Source organism: Rhinolophus hipposideros (genome assembly GCF_964194185.1).
Source record: "Rhinolophus hipposideros genome assembly, chromosome: 18".
Classification (NCBI taxonomy): Eukaryota; Metazoa; Chordata; class Mammalia; order Chiroptera; family Rhinolophidae; genus Rhinolophus; species Rhinolophus hipposideros.
Window position 1 is genome coordinate 7,476,592 of NC_138064.1, and position 23,893 is coordinate 7,500,484.

Sequence of the window (23,893 nt, forward strand, 5' to 3'; positions counted from 1 at the left end):
TTTGTTTGTTTTTTTAACAGATCAAAAGGAGGCAAGAGGTGGATCTGGTTTATAAGAAAGATGAAGAGTTAAGCTTGAAGGGGTGGCAGGATCTGTGCAAGGCCTTATTGGAAATGCAGGACCCGACCTTAGAAGAAGTGTCAGGGTGGGAGGTGTGGATGAAAGAATTCACGATACCAACATTTCATTAAAGTCAAGGGAGAGAGCACAGAAAGAAAAACAAAGGACCAACAGAGAGAAAAGACAGTATTGCCAGAGATGTAGTTTAAAAGTGAATTGCTAGAGAATTTGGCCATTCTTGGGAATCTAGCTGCTTTTATGAAAAATAAATAAAACAAATCTTTATGTATGGGCAATTTGTTTCCGAACTTAGTGTCTTCAGTAGATTAAGTAAAATAAAGGATCCTTTTGGAGAATAAGGGTTAAAGTACAAAGGGAGGAATCAGTCCCCCCAAAACAACAAAAAAAGCTACTCCCTGAATAGAACTGTTGGCACATGACACTGTGCCAATCAGATTCATATGGAAATACATACTTTGACAAATAAAAATATTTCTGCCAACATTAAAATTTCCCCAGAATATAAAGTGAAGAAAACTTTCGTATGCTTTCTGCTTTGAAGGTCAGACTACTTTCTGAGACTCAGTCGTTAAAATAGTTTTGCCTCATATATTCTAAACCCAGATATATTCAAGTAGAGTATAGAATTTTACTTTTCGTTCCTGGAGGGTTTATGGAGTCATGGGGAGAAGAACCAGTTTTCATCCTTTTAGACCAAATTTTCTTTTCTCCTGGCCCTTTTCTGTCTGTGAGGTAAAAGGCAAATTATTCAGTGGATCTACCGAAAGCCATCGAGGTGTCGCCCTCATCACCCTCCTCCCACATCTTAGAGAACTGGGCGGGTAGACAGAAACATCTTATACAACCTGAGAGAATGGTAACCAAAACATCGGCAGAGCCAGTTTCTGGCTTGGCATTTATATCAGGCAAGGAGCTCCTATCAGAAGGCTTTCGATAGGCAGTGATATCAGAATAGCATGCTCTGCGTGGGGTATCTTATGCGGTCCCTGCTTATGAAAGTTGTGCCAATCACCTGTGAGGCCTGGCTAACGGATGGTGACAGTCACTTGGTTGGTGTTTGTTTTATCACCTGTTGAATTACACTCTTCATCAGCTGTCTCGTTCAGTGCTCTTCCAGGCCGTGAATCACATAACTCCTTCCAGAGTGTTCTATGCAGGCAGTAGTGACAGCGTTTACATGGCTAACAGTTTATAGTCAGCAGCTGCTTAGAGCCACCCAGCAGTGGCTTATGTGGTAGGAAGTGGGATGTGTGCTGATTAATCCAGGCCATCCTTCAAGATAGTTTGCTTTATAGCCAAGCCTTTTGATTGTGTTTTTTTAAAGGAAAGTTAGTGAATGTGTGGATTTTCCATTTACTAGAGCTGTATTGATCTCCTCTTCGATCCTATTAGCACCTGTGTACTATGGTAACTGGTACTGAGGGATGGAAAAGGTTGCAAAGATGAATTAAGATGCCTTGTTCTCAGGGACGGGAAGATTCGAGCGATATACAAAGTCCTCAGAAGTGCTTTGTTTAATGTGCTAAGTACAGAGAAGGACTGGTCTCTGCCTATTTGGGGAGGTCGGGACATCTGCTTAAAGGAGGTGGCTTTGACATGGATATTAGTGGTAGGCAGAGTCCATTGTCTGAAATGGAACAGAGAAAAGAAGAGCAATGTTTCAACATATAGAGTAAAGTGGAAGTACAGAGGTGGAATTTGTTTTTCCTTTGAGCGGGGAGGGGGGGAATCTCCCACTAATTTAGAAGTATGGGGAACAAGTTCAACAGCATCAGTAGACAGTTGGATTGCTTGAGACCAGATGGTGGAAGGCCTTGGATGAGAAGCTCTGGGTGTATATTATAGGTGATGGTCGTTGGGGAATCCATGGAGGATATTAGAGCAAAAGAGTGACATGAACAACATTTGTGGGGAAAGTCTAATTTTGTATAATTGTTGTTAATGTGAGAATTGGAGAGAAAGAAACTTAGAGATGCGAAGACTTATTTGCAAGGATCCGGTGATGGGATTCTGAGAACTCCTAACAAAGGAGGTAGTAAGGTCCAGAAAGGATAAAGGAGAGAAAGGCTGTGGAGGAAGTAGCGATGAGACTCAGTGTCATATAAACGTATACATCACAGGACAGGGCAAAGGAAAAGAGAAGGCAAGTTCTCTAGACACATACATGGAAAAACTTAGGCAAGTTTGGAAGGTTGGAATCTGAGTTTGATATGCCAGTGGAGCATTGGATTGGAAATTCCTGGCAAGTAGTTAGTAATGATGGGCTTGCACTCAGGGAAGGCACTGAAGCTGGGGAAGCAGAATTACCGGTGATGGGACTGGGGGGAGAGTCATCTGATGGCAGGAGTTGGAATGAGGGGTGTCAGGATTTTAGAAGAGTAGTTAGGTGGTGAGAAATAATGATGTGACTGTCACCGAGGAAAATGCTACACCACCTTGTAACAAATTAGACCGGAGATTGAAGAAATAAAGGTAATGATGCTTCTGGGCAGCAATGGTGTCATAATACGACAAAGGACTCATGGCTGGGGAGGGAGAGCTTTGGGCGGCATGCTATTGTTGGGTTAGATTGATGGGTAGGAGATGGTGAGCGCGATGAGTTCTGCTATATTTAAATAAGATTCCTGAAGGAGACTTACAATGCTATATTTAACAAATTGTCAAACATTTTCAAGAGAGCGTTTGATAGCAGAATGTTAGACCTAGGGCAGTTGAAGTGAATGAAGAATTGACCGATTAAAAGCCGAAGACACAAGAACAGAAATTTGGAGTTCGAAAGCTCGTGGTAGAAGAGACACAGTGAAGGATCTCTTAGATTTTATGGAAGGATTCTTCGTTTTAGAACTGTAGGAGAATGAAGGAACTATCACAGCTCTGGCAAGAGGGTTTCAAACAAAAGAAGTAGTAAGAGTGTCAAATAAGGTGGATGGATTAAGAGAGATGAGAACTGTGAAAGGTCATTAAGTTAGGGTGGCAGGGGCTAATTTTCATTGGAACAGGTAGAAGAAGGGGAACAGGTGTAGGAAGTGGGCTATGATCATTTTACATGTCATTTCAGTAGGTGAGGCGGCATCATGGCTGCTTTTTGTTCAGTTAACTGGGATCCCTTGTCCTCTGTGGTTTGGAGTTTAATCTTTCTCTGTTGAGTCTCTAAGTGTTGTTCTTCCGTGGTCTTTACCCCTTTCATATGTCCAGCTTCAGAGTGTTCTAGATATAATAGTTCTAGAAGTCCATAGCTTTATATCTTCTCAAATTGATTCTAAATCTATGGAATCAGAATTAAAATCCAAGAGGTCCCTCTAAGAAACCTCAACAAGGAAAGTCTTAATTCTGAGAGCTGTTATTTTAAATGCCTTCCCTTACCTCAATAGCCATATTTTCTTGGCCTGGTCTGTTGTTTCAGTGTCACTTAGGCCTGAAAAACAGCCCTGTTATTTATGTGTCCATTTTGAGGGTGCAAGAAGTAAGATTAGGGGGCTAGGATACTGATTGGTCTTCATGAAATACTGATGCCTAGAGAGGTCCCTGGCAGCTGGAAGTGCAAAATCCTTGTCTGAGGAAAGTTTTCTTCCTAAAGTTCTATTGTCATTTGGCGTCCCCTTAACTTACCGCGAAAGCTATAAACAATGGACACGTGTTTGCAAAGGCCTAGGTGTTGTGTGACATTAAGTTGACTGTAGGACCCAATCCCCATTTCTAATCTGATTCTGAAGGAGAACCACTCAAGATGCCGGGAACATCCCCCCATCTTTCCTCCACAATTCCAGGTCCCTCTTGTCCCACTGCACTCATACTTGTTGGCATTTGTTTGAACACTTTGTCACAGCGGCCAGAGCTGCAGTGGGAGGTGTCACTGCCCCACGGGCACTGAGGACTGAGTAGGGGCTTTTAGCAGGGTCCTGAGTTCCTTAGGAAGGGCGATGTACAGTGTTCAGAATTGACCAAGATGGCAGATATGGTAGCGTCCTGTCCAAGGGCAAAGATGCAAGGAGGACATCGAGCTCTACTAGTGACATGAGAAGGCAAGGAAGCTAGAGCTCGTCCCTTTTTTTGAGTTGTTTGCCTTTTGTGTTCATTCTCATTTAATTTAATGTCACTCTTGTAACAGCTCTGAGAAGTGGGCAGGTCCTATGCCCATTTTACAGATGAACTAGTTGAGGTTCAGCAAATGAAGGAAATTGTAGGTCACTCTGCAGGCAAGTTGGCAGAGCTAGGATTTGAACTGGTCCTGCTTGATTTAGAAGTCCTTTCCCCAGGCCACATCGCCTGTTAGAGCGATAAGAAGTAGACCATGTTTATATGTGGACTTTTTTTATGATTGTATCTGAAAATCCAGGACCATGTGTAGTATTTTTTTGGTTTCTCTTCCCCATTTGTTTCTTGTCCGTGATTTGTTCTTTCAGTTGACACACTACTCTCCACCCCAGAAGACAGACAGGGTCTGTTTGCATCCAAAACAGAAAGTGTTTCGACATCTCCAGGCGAGCTGTGTGTGTGTCTCTTCACTGCTTTCCTTCTATTTGGGGGCAGGCGGACACAGCTGTGACTGTTAGGTGGAGAGCACAGCTGTGGTCAGCCGCCAGTTGACAACGGGGTACATGGTGTCACTGTCCTATTACTCAAGTGTGGCCAGCTCAAGCTTCTGCGTGATGGGCATTTGTTGGGGCCAAAGTTGGGGGAAGAATTCTATGTACTTTGTAGGAACAATTTTGCAATACCTCGTATTCGATTTGCCACATGTTCTCATAAAAATATCAAGAATCTGAGCTTGTTTGCATAAAACCCAACTGCTGGTTGCCTGATTCCTGTACTCCTGAGGATTTCTGGTTATCGTTTGACCCTGCAGGCTTTCATTGCCTCAGATCTTTGAACAAAGCTGTGTTTTCATCCTGATTGTAATGCGGGGATGTTACATGTGATGTATATTTTGTTCAACTAATAATTTTAAGTGTAGAAAAAAGTGCCACTAGAGCAATTGGTCATTATTAATATATTTGTGGTGATGGCTCGTAGATTATTACCTTGAAAAAAACAACAGACTCATTGACAACAACTAAGAATAGCAAACGGAAATTCTCCTTGCTTAAACATCTTTTTACTAGGCTTCTTTTTTAAGTTTAAAATGATGAAATGAAACTAACAGAAAGTATTTTCTTTTTTCTTTTTTTTTTTTTTTTTGTTGCTATTTTGCAGAAAAAGCCACTGTCTGCAATAATAAAGGAAGTCTGTGACGGGTAAGTGTTACTCAGGATACATCTGAGATGCCCCAGTCCACGACGTGAGAGGCAAATAAATATTCCTGTGGGATTGTAAAATATAATTCATAAGTCCCTACTTGACCCGCCCAAAGACATCAAGAATTACTCTGTGAAATATGCGTGCCTCTCTCTCTCCACCAAAATGTTACTGGTCCTCAGTGTGAAAGGGGTGTGTGTGTACTGGGGTGGGTTTTATTTATTTTGAGAAGTTGTGTTCATTCACCCTTCTCAGCAGGGAGCAGTCTAAAGTGCCTGAGGTTAAACAGACACTTCATCTGCTGTAAACTGAGGGGACCACAGGTCCCCATAGAGAGAAAGTAATTTAAACGACAAGTCCATGGGTAGCTGCACTGCCACATAGAATGTCACAATGAGACGGCTTTCTCACTTCTCTTTGGCGGCTCCGACAACCCAAGGAAAAGCACATATGGAAGTTGCATTTTTTTTTTTTTTAAAGCAGAACTGTGACTAGAGTCTTCCCTGGAATTTATTTAAGACCTGGGATACTTTACTAGAATGTTCCAATATGCAGCAAGCATACTGATTGGGGATTGTAGAATGCAGAGACCATTGAAATGTAACAATTATCAAAAGTATAAATGGCATTTGTTTCCTTTGTTTTCTCCTCTCCACTCCACTCCTTCAAAATACGGAGAAATGTAACTGTATATTGAAATATCACCCCCTCCCCAAAAGCTGTGCAGGTGAAATATTTAAAGGTGAGCTTGGAACAAGATCTAGATGAAAGGTGGGCTCTTGTCATCTTGTTTTGGAAACTACGTTGTGGGATATGTTGACTACTGGCCTAGTTTCAATCGTAGCGTATTTAATTCATCTGACTCTATCAAAACTATAAAAATGAAAATGACCATTTATTGTTTTTCTGATCAGTTTATGCTTATATTTTTAAGGTGGTCCCTTGCCAACCATGAATACTATGCATTGCAGCATGCCGATAGTTCAAATTTCTATATCACGGAAAAGGTAGGTCAACCCCATTGTTTAATCTGGGACTTACATTTAAGGAAGTTAAAACGTGACTGATGTTTCCTCTGTTCAGAGCTGGACATGCTGCTCTAAATTTTACAACTACCCTCCCCCCAAATGCAAAGCAAACAACTGCTACTTTGGTATTAACGAGGTGATAGCCCATTCAAGAGTGAAGACCGAGTATGATTTTGTGTCCTGTTTTACCAACTGCACTTGGCTTCTACAGAGAATTTACCAATTACCGCTCTTATTGCTTGGTTAAAGCCTTTATGTGACACTTAATGACAGTCTAGCTCTCCATTCTCAGACTTGTGTTTTTTTTTGTGTTTTTTTTTTTTTTAACAACCTCTAAGCCACCTTAAAGTAGTTGAAACTATGACAAGAGATCTTTTCAAAGTTGGCATTGTGTAGGCACTGATTGTTCTTTGGCTTTTGGGAACGCTGCTTTCTTCTTGGCTGATTTTTATGCTTAAGGAAGCTTGGGAGAGAAGGAGGGAGTTATGAACACTACGTTAGCTCTCTGGCAGCAAATAAAATTAATGTCTTAGAGTGCCCTGATAGGAGAAAGGAAAACTAACATTTATTCAGTACCTACTGGAACTGGGCCATTATTTTGTTATTCCATTATTCTGTTGTTTTCTTCCTGCAGACTAACCTGTGATGTAAAGAATTTTGGCTTTGGTTAACAGATAAGAGACTGACTCATAAAAGTCAGATGACTTGGTCAATATCTCAGGAGTAGTAAACGCTAGAATTCAGGAGCAAGTCCACATCTTTGTGCTCCTATCATTTTTCCTTTGGGGGATTTCTAGAAGAGTTTATATGCAGCTCAGTTTTATGAAGTGTTCACTGAAATGTTAAGAAGCCAGTATTGTCCTCGTGGAACTTATAACCTGGTGGGGTTGGCAGGGAGGGAGGGGACAGCCCTGTGAACAGTTTTCACCACAGCAAGGTGGTTGGCTCTGGGACAGAGGTAATACAGAGTGCTCTGGGAGGAGGGAGAAGGGGCGACCTCAGGCTCCAATCAGTGGTCCCTAGAGGAACCATAAGTTTACCCATGAATCTAGTGGTGGTGGAAGGTAGGCACAGACAGTAACAGGGTCTGGTACCCACCGAGACTGCTCGCTTTACCGTGAGGAGTGTGTGTGTGTGTCCGTGTGCACGTGTGTTTGGTGGGGGGGAAGGGCGGTGGGGGTAGGGGTGGGGCCATTCGGTCCAGCCCAGAAGGAGCATAGCCAGAGGCCTGGAAATGCTTCTAGAAATCGCTTTGTTGTTCCCAGATGGGCACTGGAATTTTCGTAACTGGTTGTTATGTTCTCCTCTTCACCCTGATTGCCAGAATGCTGAGTGTTAATAAGTGGACTAGATTTTCTGGCCTGTGTTGTTAATTTTATTTGTTCCTTTGATTCATTCCACAGACAATTCATTTTCTGTCTTGATTTTCTCCTTGCTTCATTTTCTTCATATTTTTTATTGATTTTTATACTGCATTTATATAATCTGCATGCTATTCTTTGTGAGATAAAGAGGAAATAGATAAATACTAGTTGAATGTTAGCAGGTAAGTGTGTTGTTGTTGTTATCCTTAAGGAGAAGGCGATCTCATTTCAACTTAGTTCACCTTTTAAAGGCTAAACTAAAATATTGTGACTTGTGGGATATTACTGGAAAAGATTGCATGGTTTCCTGCTATTTGGGGTATAATATGAAAAGTATAAAAATTATTGTGATAAAATTATAGGACAATAGAAGTTATAAGAGTTTTTCAACCATCACCAATTAGTGAAATCACCAGTTACCATGGTAATCAATTTAGTTATAATAGTATTAAAAGTTGGAATATCATAGATAGAACAACTCAGAGTACGTCACCTGTGTAGTTTGTGAAATATTTGTGTTAGACACACACATATATAACACATGAGTATTGCACTGGATTTTTATCCTGGGTTGTGTTCTAAAAGCCACTGTGTCACAACTAGCCCTGCCTTTGATTAATCTGTATTGGTTTGTGTCCCCTGGTGGCTGTCCTGCCTTCTATCACCACTGTCAGGAGGCCTCAGTTTATTGGAGATTACTAAGGGCCGGATTCTCGCACTAAGAAACCCCTAAGCACTGCAAGGAGGAGATTTCTGAAATGTAGATCTTTTAGACCCCGAACCCCAGAGACTCAGAGTGAGTGGGCCTTGGAATGTGGCCTAGGGTTTTGCATTTTCAGAGCCCCCCATGGATTCTGGTGCAGGATACCCAGGGACCACTTGGAGAGACTCTGCTCTGGGGCTGCTTTTCTGCAGAGCCGGGATCTGTGTGTACCGGGCAGTGTGCATCGTGACCAGAACCTGTGCACTAAATTGGACTTAGGAGTGTGTTTATGTATGGCCAATTCTTGGGATAATTTAAAAATTCATACAATATACACTATTTTGACCTAATTAATATTAGCACTGACTCAGAAAATCCAAACTACTCAGAACAGTGGGGAAATTATTATTTTATCGGGCATCCTAGTCATTTCTGGGGAATCTTGTTTTGCCTGAGGAGGTTCTTAATGTTGGCTTTAAAAGGGATTGTCACCTAAGTCTGTCCCTCTTCAGCAGGCGTAGCAGGGGTCATTCTTTTATTAAGAGTTTAGGAAATGAGAAGACTCATCTTTCTAATTGTAGCCCTTTGTCTGTAAATAAAATGTTATCACTCTTCCTCCTGCAGCTGTTACTGGCACAGCTGCGCGTGTGTGTGACACAGAACTCACCACACACAAGGCAGGAGACGGACCTTGAATCCTGGGTCCCCAGGGACAAACCTGGGTTGCCTTCAGTGTACTGTTAAGTCCATCCACTTCCTTGCAAGTATTCCTAAAATTAGAGCCCGTTTTCCATTTTTAAAGTAATGTATTTAGCAGCATCTTGGTTACTTACATCCCAGAAAGTTGTTAGGTAATGTTTGCATTACCATGGTAACTGGTGACTTAAGTTTTAAAACCTGTGCATGTTCTTAGTTACTGATTTTTCCTCATGTGCAAGGTGGTCTCCCTTCCTCTGTCACAGATAAGCACATCACCTGTAATTTCAAAGAAGAAAGGTTCCCCAGGCCCTGCCAGCTAACGCGTGTTGTGACTGATGGAAGGATACTTGTGAGAGTCTAAGGAGGGCACCACCTTACTTTCTCGTGTTATTCAAGCCCGTTTTCTGAAATAGTCTTCATTTGCTTATTGGGCCATTAACTTTGGATTTTCAGTGCAATGGGGAAAAAAAATGTGTTGTTCCACAGGGCTACACGAAGTGTAGAATGCAAATAAATGCCATACAGAAAGATAAGATTCAACTATTCACTAGTTCACATTCCGCCTCAGAAATTTTTATATCTCAGGATTATGTCAGAGAGAGAGCAAGAGAGATAATAAAAATTGAAAAATAGTGTATCTTTTTGGCTTTATTGAGGTATAACTGACAAAATTGTAAAATATTTTTATGTACATCATGGTAGTTTGATATATGTGCACACCTAGTTAATTAACACACCCATCCCATCTGTCTGTCTGTCTGTCTGTCTATCTTTCTATCTATCTATCTATCTATCTATCTATCTATCTATCTATCTATCTATCTACCTACCTATCTACCTATCTAGTGAGAACATATAAGTTCTACTTTCTCAGCAAGTTTCAATTATATAATACAGTGTGATCGACAATTACCGTATTTTACATTAGACATTAGATCTTCAGGCTATCCTCATTCTATAGCTGAAAGTTTCTACACTTTACCAATGTTTCTATTTCTTTCAACCCCTCAGCCCTTGGCAATCACTCTTCCACTCTCTGTTTCTATGTTTGACTTTTTTGTTTTCTTTTTAAGATTCCACATATAAAGGATGCCAAGCATTATTTGTTTTTCTATGTCTGATTTCTCTCACTTGGCACAATGCCCTCCGGGTCCCCCCATGTTGTCATAAATGGCAGGATTACCTTCTTTCTCATGGCTGAATCGTATTCCATCGTATACACCGTATGTACCACATCTTGACCCATTCGTCCGTTGACAGATGCCTAGGTTATGTCCATATCTTGGCAATTATAAATGCTGCAATGAACATGGATGTGCGTATAGCTCTTCAATACCCTGCTTTTATTTCTTGTGGATGTATACCCAGAAGCGGGACTGCACTCACTGCGGTAGAACTATTTTTCCACCATGACAGCACCAATTTACATTCACATCAACAGTGTCTGAGGGTTCTCTTTTCTCTACATCCTCCCAACACCTCTCTCTCTTTCTCTCTCTCTCTCTCTCTCTCTCTCTCTCTCTCTCTCTCTCTGTCTCTCTCAATGATAACCGTTCTTACAGGTGTGAGATGAACTCTCCTTGTAGTTTTAATCTGCATTTCCCTAATAATTAGGGATGTTGAGCATCTTTTCGTGTGTCTGTTGGCCATCTAGCTGTGTGTCCTCTTAGGAAAAATGTCTATTCAGCGCCTCTGCCCATTTTCCAATTGGGTCGTTTGTTTTTCTGATATTGAATTGTGTGAATTCTTTACATATTTTGGTTATTAACCCCTTATCAGATATATGATTTGCAAATATTTTCTCCCATTCTGGAGGTTGCCTTCCTATCCTGTAGATGGTTTGTTTTGTTGTGCAGAAGCTTTTTGGTTTGATGTAGTCCCATTTGGTTTTTTTTTTTTTTTTTTGAGACTTGTGTTAACTTTAAGTATTTCGATGGAATTTGTCTTCTGAAAAAGAGTGATAGAAAGAAAGTGATACACATTTTAGTCCATTATCCTCATTCCAGTCTGAAGATGAAGGTATTATTATCTCCATTTTTCAGTGAGGAACGTGAGACAGAGAGGGGTTATGTAACAACTTGTTTCGCTCATACCGATAAGCAGTGGGCCAGCTGAGGCTTGCACCCAGGTGGGTCTGCCTCCAGAACTTTCTATGCTGCCTCCTAGAAACCCTCCGTCCCCACCCCTACAGCCTGGGCCCCAATTTATTTATGATGCCCTTTCTTTGTTGACACAAGGCCAGTGATCCTAATGGTAATTGCCTCTAGAAAATAAATGCGGAAAGTTACAGCCTGTGAGCACTGGTTAGCAGCCCCAGTCTGTGACTTTCTTATTCCTTAAGAGGACAACTTGGAGAAAGTTTGACCCGGCAATCTTCCACTCACTAGGGATTAGCAAGTACATTTTCATTTGCTTTTGGTATGGATTATATCATTGGCTGAGGTAGTATCAGTGCACTAATACCAGTCTTTGTGGGCAAACGGGAACGTTGCCTTGTCATCGTTCATTATAAGCATGCAGAGAGGTAGTTCCCCACAGCTTGGGACATGGGCAAGTATGCCCTTAGGAGCTCGTGTGGACAATTGAAGTTTGATCACGATTTCAGAATGGTGTTCGGTTTCCCCCTGCTAAGACCTACTTCAGAATGTATGAAAGTTAGTGGTGTACCTTGGCAGTGTCTTAGTTTGCTAAATTCTTGTTTTGGAATAACACAGAAAAACATGCCTCCTCAGATCCTCTCTGCAAAGCTGGCCCCAGGAACCTTTGGGAAGGAAGTGGGGTTGTTTGAGGAGTACCCCTTCTTATACATTTCCTACTGCCTAGGTGCTCTGGGTTCCCAGACAGGCCATGAGCTCCCCAGACTCACTGGGCAGACTGAGGTTGGGTGCCCCTAGGACTGGTATTTCCCACTGGGTCAGGAATCGACTTAATTGTCATGTGGAATTCAGTGCAGCTGTGATGCCTTGAGCACTGGGCTCCGCAAAGAGCTTAGTGACATAAATGCACCCTATTCTCTGCATTCAGGTATCTCAAGATCTAGCTGGGGCAAAAGTCTTGAAATGGGCACAGATTTTGAGGAAGGAGAGGAGGGTAATTACAGGAGTCTCTCCTTATCCTCAGCTGCAGTTACCGTGGTCAACCATGGTCTGAAACTATTAAATGGAAAATTCCAGAAATAAACAATTCATAACTTTTCAATTGCATGCTGTTCTGAGAAGTGTGATGAATTCTCACACAGTCCCCCTCCATCCCACCCAGGGCATGACATCCTTTTGTCCAGCGCATCCATATGTATGTTCCCAGCCCGCTGGTTACTTAGTAGCCTTCTGCAACTGGTGCTGCATCTCTCCTTGTGTTCACATAATTTCACTGAATAATTGTCCCAACATGCAAGAAGAGCGATGCTGGCAGTTCGGATATGCCAAAGAGAAGCCCTAAAGTGCTCCTCCCAGTGAAAATGTGAAAGTTCTTGATATTTTGAGACAGAGAGACTATAGTCACATAACTTTTGTAATGGTAGATTGTTGTAACTGTTCTATTTTATTATTAGTTGTTGTTAATCTCTTATTGTACCTAATTTATAAATTAAACTCTATCATAGGTATGTATGTATAGGGATAAACATCATATACTGGGGGTGCCAAAAAGATGTACACAAGTGGACACTTTGGTCAACGTTGTTCAAGCAGTAGTTCGCCGTAATCGGAAGTGTCTGGACGCTGATGGGAACCACTTTGAGCACCTCTGGTAATTGCAGAAGTCAAACGTGACTTGTATTCATCTTTTGTTATTGATATATATTGAGTATTACAATTTTAATACAGTTTTCCTTTCTTAAAAATGTGTATACATTTTTTTGGCACCCTCTGTATTTAGGATTCAGTACTGTCTGTGGTTTCAGACATCCTCTGGGGGTCTTGGAAAGTATCCCTCACAGATAAGGGATAACTACAGTATGGAAGAAAAGAGGGGTCCAAAAGTGTCCTGGAGAAGGCTAACATAATTTAAATAATGTCTGAATTGAATTATGAGAGACAAATGGGAAATGGATCCATTCAAAGACAGTTCTTCCTGTGAATTTTAGGTACCTTGGCAGGCCAGTTGGGGTTATCTGGTGGGTGGTAACACTTGTTGGGTGCTTGCTATGTGCCTCACATGAGCTGTTTGTTATATCTGAATCTTCCCAGTTAGGCTATGGACCAGGTTTCACTGCTATATGCTCCGTTTTACAGAGGGTACAACTGAGCTCAGGGGTGTAAGTAACAGAGCTGGGATTGGATGTAGGAAGTCTGACTCCGGAGCCATGGGCTGTACTCTGGAGCTGTGCTGGGGACACACAGGAATTCCCGGGTTTTCTGTATGCTATACCACAAATAGAGGGCACACCAGTTCTTGGTGCTGGAGATGGAAATTGATCCTCTTCTTTCACTTCCCTAGTTTTCTCTGTGGGAAGTCCTCATTTGACCCCCTCTTAGTCCTCCAAAAAGTGTTCCATTCTATGAGCACCCTCGGCCCAACAACCCCAGTTGACCAGCGTTGCCTCACCAAGTAATTTGTCTTAGAACTTCCCCAAAGCAACACACATCACCAGCAGGGCCTTTTTTCCATCCGGAACAAAGCTAATAAGTCCCGAGGAACTGGTTCCAGCCCTGTGTGGGAAGGTCAGCTTTGTACAGAGGCGGTGGATGGCACTTCTAAGCTGGGTCAAGTGACACAAGAATGCATGTCTCTTGGTCGCTAAACAAAGTGGGAATGGTGTCATGGGGGTGGCTCAAGAACACTAATGAAGACAGTACCTACACGTTTCAAATTGATACCTACTTGTTTTCATTTCAAACATGCCTTTTCAGTGGGACGGACATAGGCTGTCTCATGAAGGAGATTGAGGCATTTGTGTTAGTTGCACCAGCTTCTGTTTTGTGTTGATTTCCTAAAGCACAGACATTTCAGGTCAATGGGGTTCATCTTTTAAGAGTGGCGAAACTATTGTGGGCTTTGGGGTATTACTGGAAAAGATTGGGGAATTTTCTTCTACCTTGAGTATAATGTGAAAAATATAAAATTACTTTTAAATGCTATATTTAAAGGATAATAGAGGTAATCGTAGTGTTTTTCAAGCTGTAGGTGATCACTTATTAATAGGGATAAATCAATTTAGTAGGTTGAAAGAGCATGAAATTGGAGTATAGTGGAGTAGAAAAAGATTAGAGTATGTTACGTGTGTCATTTTCTGAAATATTTGTTCATGTACATTTATATATAAAATGCATGTATAGTCTTAGTTGTCACCCTGGCTTGGGGGTCAAAAATGTTTGAAAGTCACTGAAAACCATTGCAAAGGGGAATTAAATAGGGAGAATAAATACAAGTGCTGTATGCTAAGTGGTTGAAGGAAGCCTCACGTTGGGAGTGTGTTCTTCCCTGAAGAAAGGGATTCACGCACACCACCACCACCAAACAAAGTAGAAAACGGACTGAGGCACGTGTCTTCCTGGAGAGCGGCCCTGCCTCTGCCTCTTAGGAAGGGCAGCTCAAAGGCTTCATGTCGTGTGCCCCTTCCCTATTGCTCCTACAGTTCATTGGGACCAAAAGTTGGCACCTTATCCTACCTGGGCCCCCATACATCTTCTCCTGGGAATGTGAAATTGAGAGTTGAGTTGAGTGATGGTGTTTGCTAGAACTGGAAAGTCATATGTAGTCAAAGTTGATATGACACCACAGCAGATAAATCTTCCTGTGAGCTGAATACAAAGGGTAGTAGACCGAGCCATAGTACGCGGAGTGAAACCCATCTGCAGAAAGGATTGAGACTTGAGAGAAGTAGGGATGAAGACCCAGAAAGTAGGGTGAGAGGGGGAAGCTTCCAGTCCAGATTTCCCTCTCTGCTCTCTGTGTCCTGCCTTTGTATCCCTGTGAGGAGACCTGCTGTGACTTTTCGGTCCTGCCCCTTAAACTCCTTTATGCGTGTCTTCGTTAGTCTTGATCAAAGAGCTTTCACGAGGACAGGCATTTTAATGGGAGCCCAGGAACCTGGTAAATTTCCTAATCAACCACGTGTCCTAGGAAGGAGTCCTTTTTCTGCTGCCATTGGGGAAAGTGTCTGGATTCGTTCAGCGCAAGCCACTGCTGCTGCCTCTGCAGGCTACAGCCCAGCCAGGTTGACGAGCACGGGCTGCCACCTGCACACGTGGGCCGTTGCCTCCAGGACTGGCTCTCAGCAGGCAGGAATGGGCAAAGAAAACGTTTCTGCTTTCCTCCTTGCCCTGTCTTGTTAGCTCTTCTGGGGTTCCTGACTCCAAATGTTTCTCTCACTCAGCGCTTTGAGCTCTCCCTCCCTTGCCTTTCTTTCACTCCGCCACCTGCTGTCTCCTTTGTTAAAGACCCTGAGTTCCCATGTGCCTTGCTGCTTAATTCTTTCTTTTTTGACTCGTGACTGAAACTGACTTCTATCGTGGATGCCCCGAGCTCTATTGGCTGCTTGTATGCCTGCCACCAGCCCTGGGAAAGCACTGGGCTCTCCTCGACAGGCTGATTGTCCTGGATCTGCCAGCTCATAATCCAGGGCTGTCAAAAAGAAACAGCCACGCCAGAAGGAAAAAAACCATGAATGCATGTATTCAATAAAGAAATGTGTCTGACTTTCCGGATGTGCCAGGCACAGTGATGAGCTGGAGGTGGTTCCAACCTCCGTGACTTTCAATGTCCAGAAGGGGAGAAAGACAAATAAATGTTTACCACAAATTAACCAGTTATAATTATAAGTGCCACAAAGGACAAATGTGAGCGTCCAGACCTCGTTTAGCCTGCAGCAAGTGACATTTAAGCAGGGATCTAAAAGAAAGGTTGGGGAAGGGGTAGAAGACCTTAAAATGGGCAAGAAGTGTGGCTGCAGAGTTTTGCATAAGCCCCAATTCTTCAGGCCTCATTAAGGATTTTGATCTTTATTCAAAGAACATTGGGAAGCCTTCAGAGGGTTTTAAGCTGAACCTGACCACAAATGTTTGGACTATAGATTCCCCTGGACTATAGACAGCCTGAATGCACCATCCTGGAAGAGTGCTAGAAACTATGCTAGAAACTATCAGAAAACAGTTCACTGTGGAGAAGAAAAGAATGCAAGGGTATTTTGAAAAAATGCATAGAGATTGACATCAAATGCTGGGTGGAAAATGGGACCAGATAAGAATCTTCTTGGAATATCTGCCCTCAAAAGCTTGCTGTCTCCCTTGATATCTTGGCTAAGAGTAATAATAATAATAATACATTGCAGTTGAATAAAATTACTCATTCAATTTATTTACACAATGTCTTCTTGATAAATGTGTTGATTTGCACAGCCTGATCAAATGATAATCTATAGTTCCCTGACTTACATCCAATTTTAACTTCTCTTTGAACACTCCTAACTTAGAATATAAAAATGTTCTAATTTACGTTCGTATTCATGGGAAATAAGTAGAAAAACGTGTAATATTTCCTATAGATTAGGGCATAGTAGTGCAAGGAGGAAAAATTGATTTGCTCAGATTTGACAACTAAATATGTGCTGGGGTGAGAAAGATACTTAAGGCACAGTTCCTCTCCTCTTAGTGTTTTCAGTCTAGCGGTGGGCGAGGTTGATACTGATTGATGATTGACGGGGGTCATGTTTGAAAAGATGATCAGGAATAGGATTTTTCAGTCAATTACGTTTATAATTTGACCTTGTATTTTTGGACCCTTGTGATTCAGTACACATTAAAAAAATCTTTTAAGTAGGATATGAATTTGTCTGCTTTATTTATTTATTTTTATTTATTTAAAGTTTATTGGGGTGACAATTGTTAGTAAAATTACATAGGTTTCAGGTGCACAATTCTGTAATACATCATGTGTATGTCACACTGTGTGTTCTCCACCCAGAGTCAGTTCTCCTTTCATCACCATATATTTGATCCCTTTCTGCTTTATTTTTTAAAACACCTTTATTGAGATATAATTCATACATCGTAAATTCTACCTAAAGTATTGCATACAATGGTTTTTGGTATATTTACAGAGTTGTGTAGGGCTTTAATTTTTAGCTAGTAAAGCTGTGTCATTTCCACCCAGGATATTTCCATCTTCCAAAGCAGCGGCTCTCACTTAAATGCAGATCAGGGCCGCAAATCTGGAGAGTCAGACTCTAGATCAAGGCTGGAGATCAAGCATTTTTTTCACAAATGTGGGTGATCTTGGTGCTGTGTTTAAACGCTGCCCACTAAAAGTGTCAGTAGCCTCTGGATCTTTCCCTTGATTCCTCCTGCATATGATGAAAGCCCATATTGTGAATTCTCATTGACTTGTAGGCCTGCGTGCTCCCTGAGCTGCAGGCCTCATTCTAATTGGTTTGTACTGTTGCTGCGAGAGAAATGAGGTCCAACTTTCTTACTTAACGTGGCCATCAAGGTGTGTCACAGTCTTGTCCCAGTCAACATTTTCCATTTTACTGTCTTTCTCTTGTTCATTTAAATTTAGATACACTTCCTTAGTATTCTTCAAATAAACCTTGCTGTGTCACCCCTGTGTAACTTTCCTAACCTGAAATTCAGTCTTGCCCCCCCCCCCCATTATGTTTCAGGTACTAGGTTAGGTGTTGAGGATAAAAACATGAAATGACCTACTCCTTGCTTCTATGGAAAGGAGTCTTAGCTGCAAACATTCACCAGAAGAAATGTCATTAAAATAAGTGCCATCTCAGGACAGTTGATGTTCCTCTCCCTACCAATCCAAAATTGTTTAAGATGGAAGAGACTTTGGTCGCTTGTCTGAAATAATCTTAACCCCAATTTTGGAGATTAGTTTATTAATTCAGTCCTCTTCTAAATCTCTCCCCTGCCTCACTGCTGCTATAGAAATTACTGTCTCTTGAGTTTACTCTCTCTTAGATTCATTTTTTTAGCTAATCAGGCCTGGTGTCTCTTTGTTGTTGCCTTAGACTGTCGTATTTCCCCCTCCTCTGGATTCCAAATGCCTTACAGTCAAAGACTGTTCTACCTCTGGGTCCCCTGCAGTGTCTCCCATGGTTCCTTGAATATAATAGGTAGGTGTTCGAGGATTGTTTGTTGATTTGACGTGATGCAGTTTTCTTTGCAAGATAAAAAGTACAGTTAGTTGCTTAATAAATTATGTCGGATGGTGGTTAATTCAGTTACCAGAATATGTACATACACTTTCAGATTATTAACAGTGGAGGGATTGTAGAATGGATAAATGGATCTTAATGCCCCTCTTAGACACAGTCTTAAATCACTGTTAGAAAATTCTGGTTGGCTTTCAGTCCCCCACAACTGATTAATTATCTTTTTCACAATAAGTTCGTATATACATACAGATATGCACACATATATAATATCTACACTGTGCTGGGTATCGAGCGAAAATTTTCAAAGATTTGTTAGATTACATAAAATGATACTTAAACCCAGTCCCACGGATCTGAGTACCGCCTATTTGTAATAAATGACCTCTATATGAGAACTTATAGGGGTCAGCTGTAGGGGTTTATCTCCAGGTCACAACAATAGTGACGGGGAGGGAAATCTAACGGACCCTCTGGTACCATATGTTATACAGATAAATCGTCATTACGCATATGAGCAAACAGTAATACAATTTCTAAGTCAATATTATTACTTTTATTTTCATTGTGGTAAATAACAACTTCTAAGAACAAAACTGCAGTTATGAGAGGTAATTTACCCCAAATTGTGTGATCGTTCAATTCTGAGAAAGTGAGTCTTGCTTTATTTCACCGCATGGGATCCGTGAATATTCATGTGGCTCACCCATCTTCAGTGCTTTATTTCAGACAGTCCCTGAGTGGAAGCAGTGGTCTCAGAAGAGTGGAGAGAACCCTAGGCTTAAATACTGACTTTAGAGTCTCCATGAAGGAAAACGTGGGCGAGGACTTACAAACCTCACTGGTTTGCTCTCCCCACCCCCACACAATCTTTAACTAAATGAAGGAAAAGCTTACAATAGTCACACTCCACTGTGGTGACACATTTTCCAATAACCAAGGAACAAGTGTTTGCAGTCGGAATTATATGTGCATGTGGTGAAAACAAGCCACTAAGAACAGAGGTTGGAGCAAGAATTTTAACCAACAGGAAAAATGCTTTGAAATTTGTCATCTTGTATTTGCTTGCGCCTTAGTCTTTTTGAGCTGCTATAACAAAACACCATAGACTGAGTGGCTTATAAACAACAGAAATACAGAAATTTATTTCTCACAGTTCTGGAGGCTAAGGAATCTAAGATGAAAGTGCTGGCAGATTCAGTGTCTGGTGAGTGATTGCTTCCTCGTTCATAAGAGGCCATGTTGTCATCGTGCCCTTTTATGGAGGAAGGGGAATGGAAGCTTTTCTAAGGGCACTAATCCCATTCAGGAGGGCTCCACCCTCATGACCTAATCACCTCCCAAAGGCCCCACCTCCTAATACCATCACACTGGAGATAAGGATTTAACAAATGATTTCTTTTTTGGGGGGAGGGCATACAAACCTTCAGTCTTGTCACAGGTGAACCAAGAGTGTTTTATTATCATCCCTCAGATCTTACATGTTTAGTTTCTACAACTCAGGAACCAAAGGGTTATTAATATTTACTTTAAGAACATACTGGATTTTTCCCAATTCAGTAGTTGAAGTCAAAGGCGGGCGCGGAGCTGAGAGCAAGATGATAGCCACATGACATACCAGGGTTTTGTTTTCTGGGATATTGTTTGGGAGAGAATGATAGGTACTACTCTTGGATTTCCTCAGGTCTTTCTCAATCCATCAAGCCCAGCTGGTGACAATTGAGACACACACACACACACACACACACACACACACACACACACACACACACAAAGATTGTCCTGACTTTCCTCAGGAGCTTTCCAGCCCTGGTATTGGGCTTCAGTCAGCCATTTCCTTTTATGGGAATGTCACCCCACCTCTATCCTGGTGCCTTTGCTCTTAGTGACTCAAACGAAATTGGCAGTAGACTTTCTGAAGTCTTCTCTAAAAACATTTTTTTGGGTTTTAGAATTTTCTAATTAGAACTTGGGAATTGGATGGGAGCTATCATTCTAAATTATTTGGTGCTCTTCCTAACTTGGAAGAGTATATACTTATTTCAGGATGAAGAAAAAAAGAAAAGACAGTCTAAGTTGAGACATAAATGAGAGGGAGGAGGACAGAGGACGGTACTGACTGCCACCAGTATTACTCAGATGTCAGTGGGTTTTATGACATGTTATTTAATTCTTACCACGGACTGCTGGATAGAGGCTACAGCACAATAATTACACAGGCAGCTAACTTTTTTTGCTTAGGCTCCCTCGCTTGTGTTGGGTAAGATACGAATGCTTCTAGAATTGCAGGCAAAGATAAATGCCAGAGGTCATGATAATTCCATGTTCTCCAGTTCAGCTATTAAACCAATGAATAGATTGACTCAAGTCCTGAAACATTTAACTGTGTAATGCTCAAATACGGAATGAGTGGCATATGGCTTTCCTGCAAAGGCAGGAACTTGTTTACCAAAATGACCCTAGAAACTTCAGAACCCCCCTTCTAAACAAAACCCATAACAGTAAACAACAAAGACCCATGATCAGTAGAGGAGATTAGTTCTGAGAGTGGTTTTTTTTGACTCTTACGATGTGTTCCAAAGCCAGAAACTTAATCACAAATTTCCTAAGCACAATCCTGTTCATGTTTTTTTATATGTCGGGAATGAGGTTTATTTTTGAATGGCTATGAGACTATTACTCAATATTTAAAGATGGAGACACAATATAAATTCTCTCTCTCTCTCTCTCTCTGTCTCTCTCAAAGGTAACGTAATGGATTCATGAAACAATAGTCACCATACCACTTGGAATGCCTATTTATCATTCTTTTTAGTCCATTATTTTCTATTTTGCTTTACATTTTTAGAATATTTTTAGGGCCCTAAGGAGGATTTCATGACTATTAGTGGTTGCAATACACAGTTTGAAAAACATTTCATTACACTGTTTGCTTTACAAGATTACAAAGTTAGATTTCTCACCTTTGTTATTCTATTGTTATTCTTTGTTATTCTATTCTATTGTTATGTCTATAACAATGCTCAATAAGAATATGTTTAGTGAAAGGTGAATATCAACTACAGCAGTAAAACAGTGACTTAAGGGCAGACTGAAGGGGTAGGCATGAACAAAAACCACAAGGAAAAGGAGAAATAAAAAAGAAGATAGAAAGTATGGTAGAAAGACTGGGGAAAGATCAGAGGAAGACCTTGCCTCCACCCAGGAAAGGTAGTGTTCCTGCAACTGTTTTCTGGATGTGACACTTGGGTGGCATTGGGGTTGAAGGTTGCCCACTCTTCCCTACTGTGATCAGAGTTAAGTTACAGTAATAACTATTGCATGATCATTTTTGATCCTCATTTTCCAGTTACCTATTGTTGCATTTGAAAAGCCCCAAACTTAACAACAAACAAAAAGACCATCATCAGTGGAAATTATTAATTTTGCTCCTCGATCCTCTCTGGGTCAGGTATGTGGATATGGCAAATTAAGGACGATGACTTGTCTCTTCTTGATGATGTGTGGAGTCTTATCTACAGAGACACAAATACCTGGGGACTGGAATCATTTGGAAGCTTCTTCACTCATATGTCTGGCTCCTGGGCTTGGGTAACTCAAAGGCTGGGCTCAGCTGGAACTGTATCCCGGGGGGGCCTACATGTGGTCTTTCCAAGTGGCTTGGGCTTCCTCATTGCATGGTGGTAGGATTCTGAGAAGCTCCCAGAGAGGGGGCACTTCCTGAGAGCAAGTGTTCCAAGAGAACCAAGCGGAAAGAGCACAGCTCTTTATGACCTAGCCTGAGAAGTTCAGTAGAATATTCTGCTGTACTCTAGCTGGAAGCAGTCATAAATCTTCCCAGATCAAGGGGAACGGACATGGGTCCCTGGTCCCTATGGAAAGAGTGGCAAGGAACTTTGGAGCTTTTGAATTAAACCACCACATGCAACATCTTTTTACCTCTTTCTCTCAGGGAAAAGATGTCAGATAGGTTTACTGTGTTCCAGAAGTTATCCAAAAATTAAACTGTGTCTTTTACATTCACTAGATTTCAACTTTTTAAGCTAAGAGGAAGAAGAAAAGATAGATAAAGAAAAAAAGAAGAAAGTTTGCATCCTTAAAACGTAAAACAGCAATGAGACACTTTTTCACATTTATGAAGTGTACAGGAGGAGGAAAGACCTGTTGCTTCTCTTTCGTAAGGGTGGGAAGCAGGAGAAATGACTGGGTAAATTGAGGACGTGTTCACAGGCATTTAGAGGAAATTATTTAAGCACTCTGATATTTACACCTTCTTCTTTTGAGTCCGACTTTTGGGGAAATTGGGTCATTTCCTTTACCGTGTCTGAAGATTAAAGTTCAAAAATAAAAGTGAGGGCTTTGTTATCATCAACCACACTTGTAAACCAGTAATCATTCTTCATTTTTCAAAGACAGTCTTTGTGCTTTGACTAAAGAGAAAGCTGAAAAAGACCTGGGTTTATGCCGTCCTATCAACTCGCTGGAACTGGCGTAGACCAAGGTAACCTGGGCTGTCAGGCACGCTCCCAATTCACTTCTTACTCTTATGGGGAAAATACAAAAATACCTTGAAAAGTGAATTATTGTGATCTTATTTAAGATTTTCTATCTCATCAAGAGATGAATAGGAAGGGATAGCTTCTTCCTCCATTATTTTTTTTTTCAAGTGGATTCCTTCTCTTTTCCCTTTCTTTCTCTCTCCCTAATGTCTGTTTTTCCTTTTCCCGTGGCCCCCATTTTTTTCTGCTGTTTTTTCCTTTTTTTTTTTTCTGTCTATGACTTTATTTTTCTTTCACTCCACCTTGCCTCACTATCATCTCCTTTATTAGGTTATTAGCCATCTTTTAAAAACCGTCTCTTCCGATTTTCTGTCATCTGCTTTTCTTTCTCTTCCTCTCTGTTTAAATGGCCTCTCTAACAATTGGAGACTTTCAATCACTATAGTTAAGTTTAGATGTTTAGATATAAAAAAATAAGTGCCTCTTTACTAATGTAATGCAACTTATATAAAATCTTTTTTTTTTCCCCAGTATCCACTGATCCTAAGCAAACAGATAGGAAATCTCAAATTTCATTTAAAAATATTTACACAGAGTAAGCGCATGGGAGACGTATTAGAAGAAAAGACGAAGAGTAAAGTATTTTTAACTATCAGCATCCTACTACTCAGAAAACCACTGACATTTTAGTATATACACATTTTAGCACATTTTAGTTTGGGTGTTCATTTATTTTTGTAAAATGAGATTATAGTGTATACATTCTTTCATGACTTGCATTTTAATTTAATATATAGTGGGCATCCTAACAAGTTAGTTCATACACTCATCTACTTCATTGCGTAATGAAGATTAAATAGGATAATGCCGGCCAAATACTATGCAAGGAACTTAGCCCATGGTCATCTCTCAATGAGTCATACGTCCTATTTATTTGTCAAACTTTCTTAATGGCTGAAAAGTGTTCAACTCAAGTTTTAAATTAGCTCTTTCTGTTTGGGCTTTTAAATTCTCTCTCTCTCTCTCTCTCTCTCTCTCTCTCTCTCTCTCTCTCTCCCTCCCTCTCTGTCTCTCTGTTTTTTAAATAATGCTAAAGTGTCCATTCTTTAAACTGAGTTTTTGTGTACTTCTGTAACTATTTCCTTCCAAAATATCAGTAGAAGTTGAATGATAAGTCAAAGAAA

General features: G+C 41.0%; 1 protein-coding gene across 9 annotated transcripts in view; it reads left to right on the forward strand.

Moving 5' to 3' along the window:
- ELMO1 (engulfment and cell motility 1) overlaps positions 1–23,893 on the forward strand; it is a 478,109-nt gene that overhangs the window by 105,076 nt on the left and 349,140 nt on the right. For 8 of the 9 annotated variants that reach the window (XM_081079148.1, XM_081079151.1, XM_081079150.1 and 5 more), the window contains 2 exons: positions 5,275–5,315; positions 6,251–6,323. The exons of the other annotated variant lie outside the window; for it this stretch is intronic. In XM_081079148.1, coding sequence (XP_080935274.1) covers positions 5,275–5,315; positions 6,251–6,323 — 114 coding nt within the window. The remainder of the gene's footprint in view (positions 1–5,274; positions 5,316–6,250; positions 6,324–23,893) is intronic. 9 annotated transcript variants of the gene reach the window in all.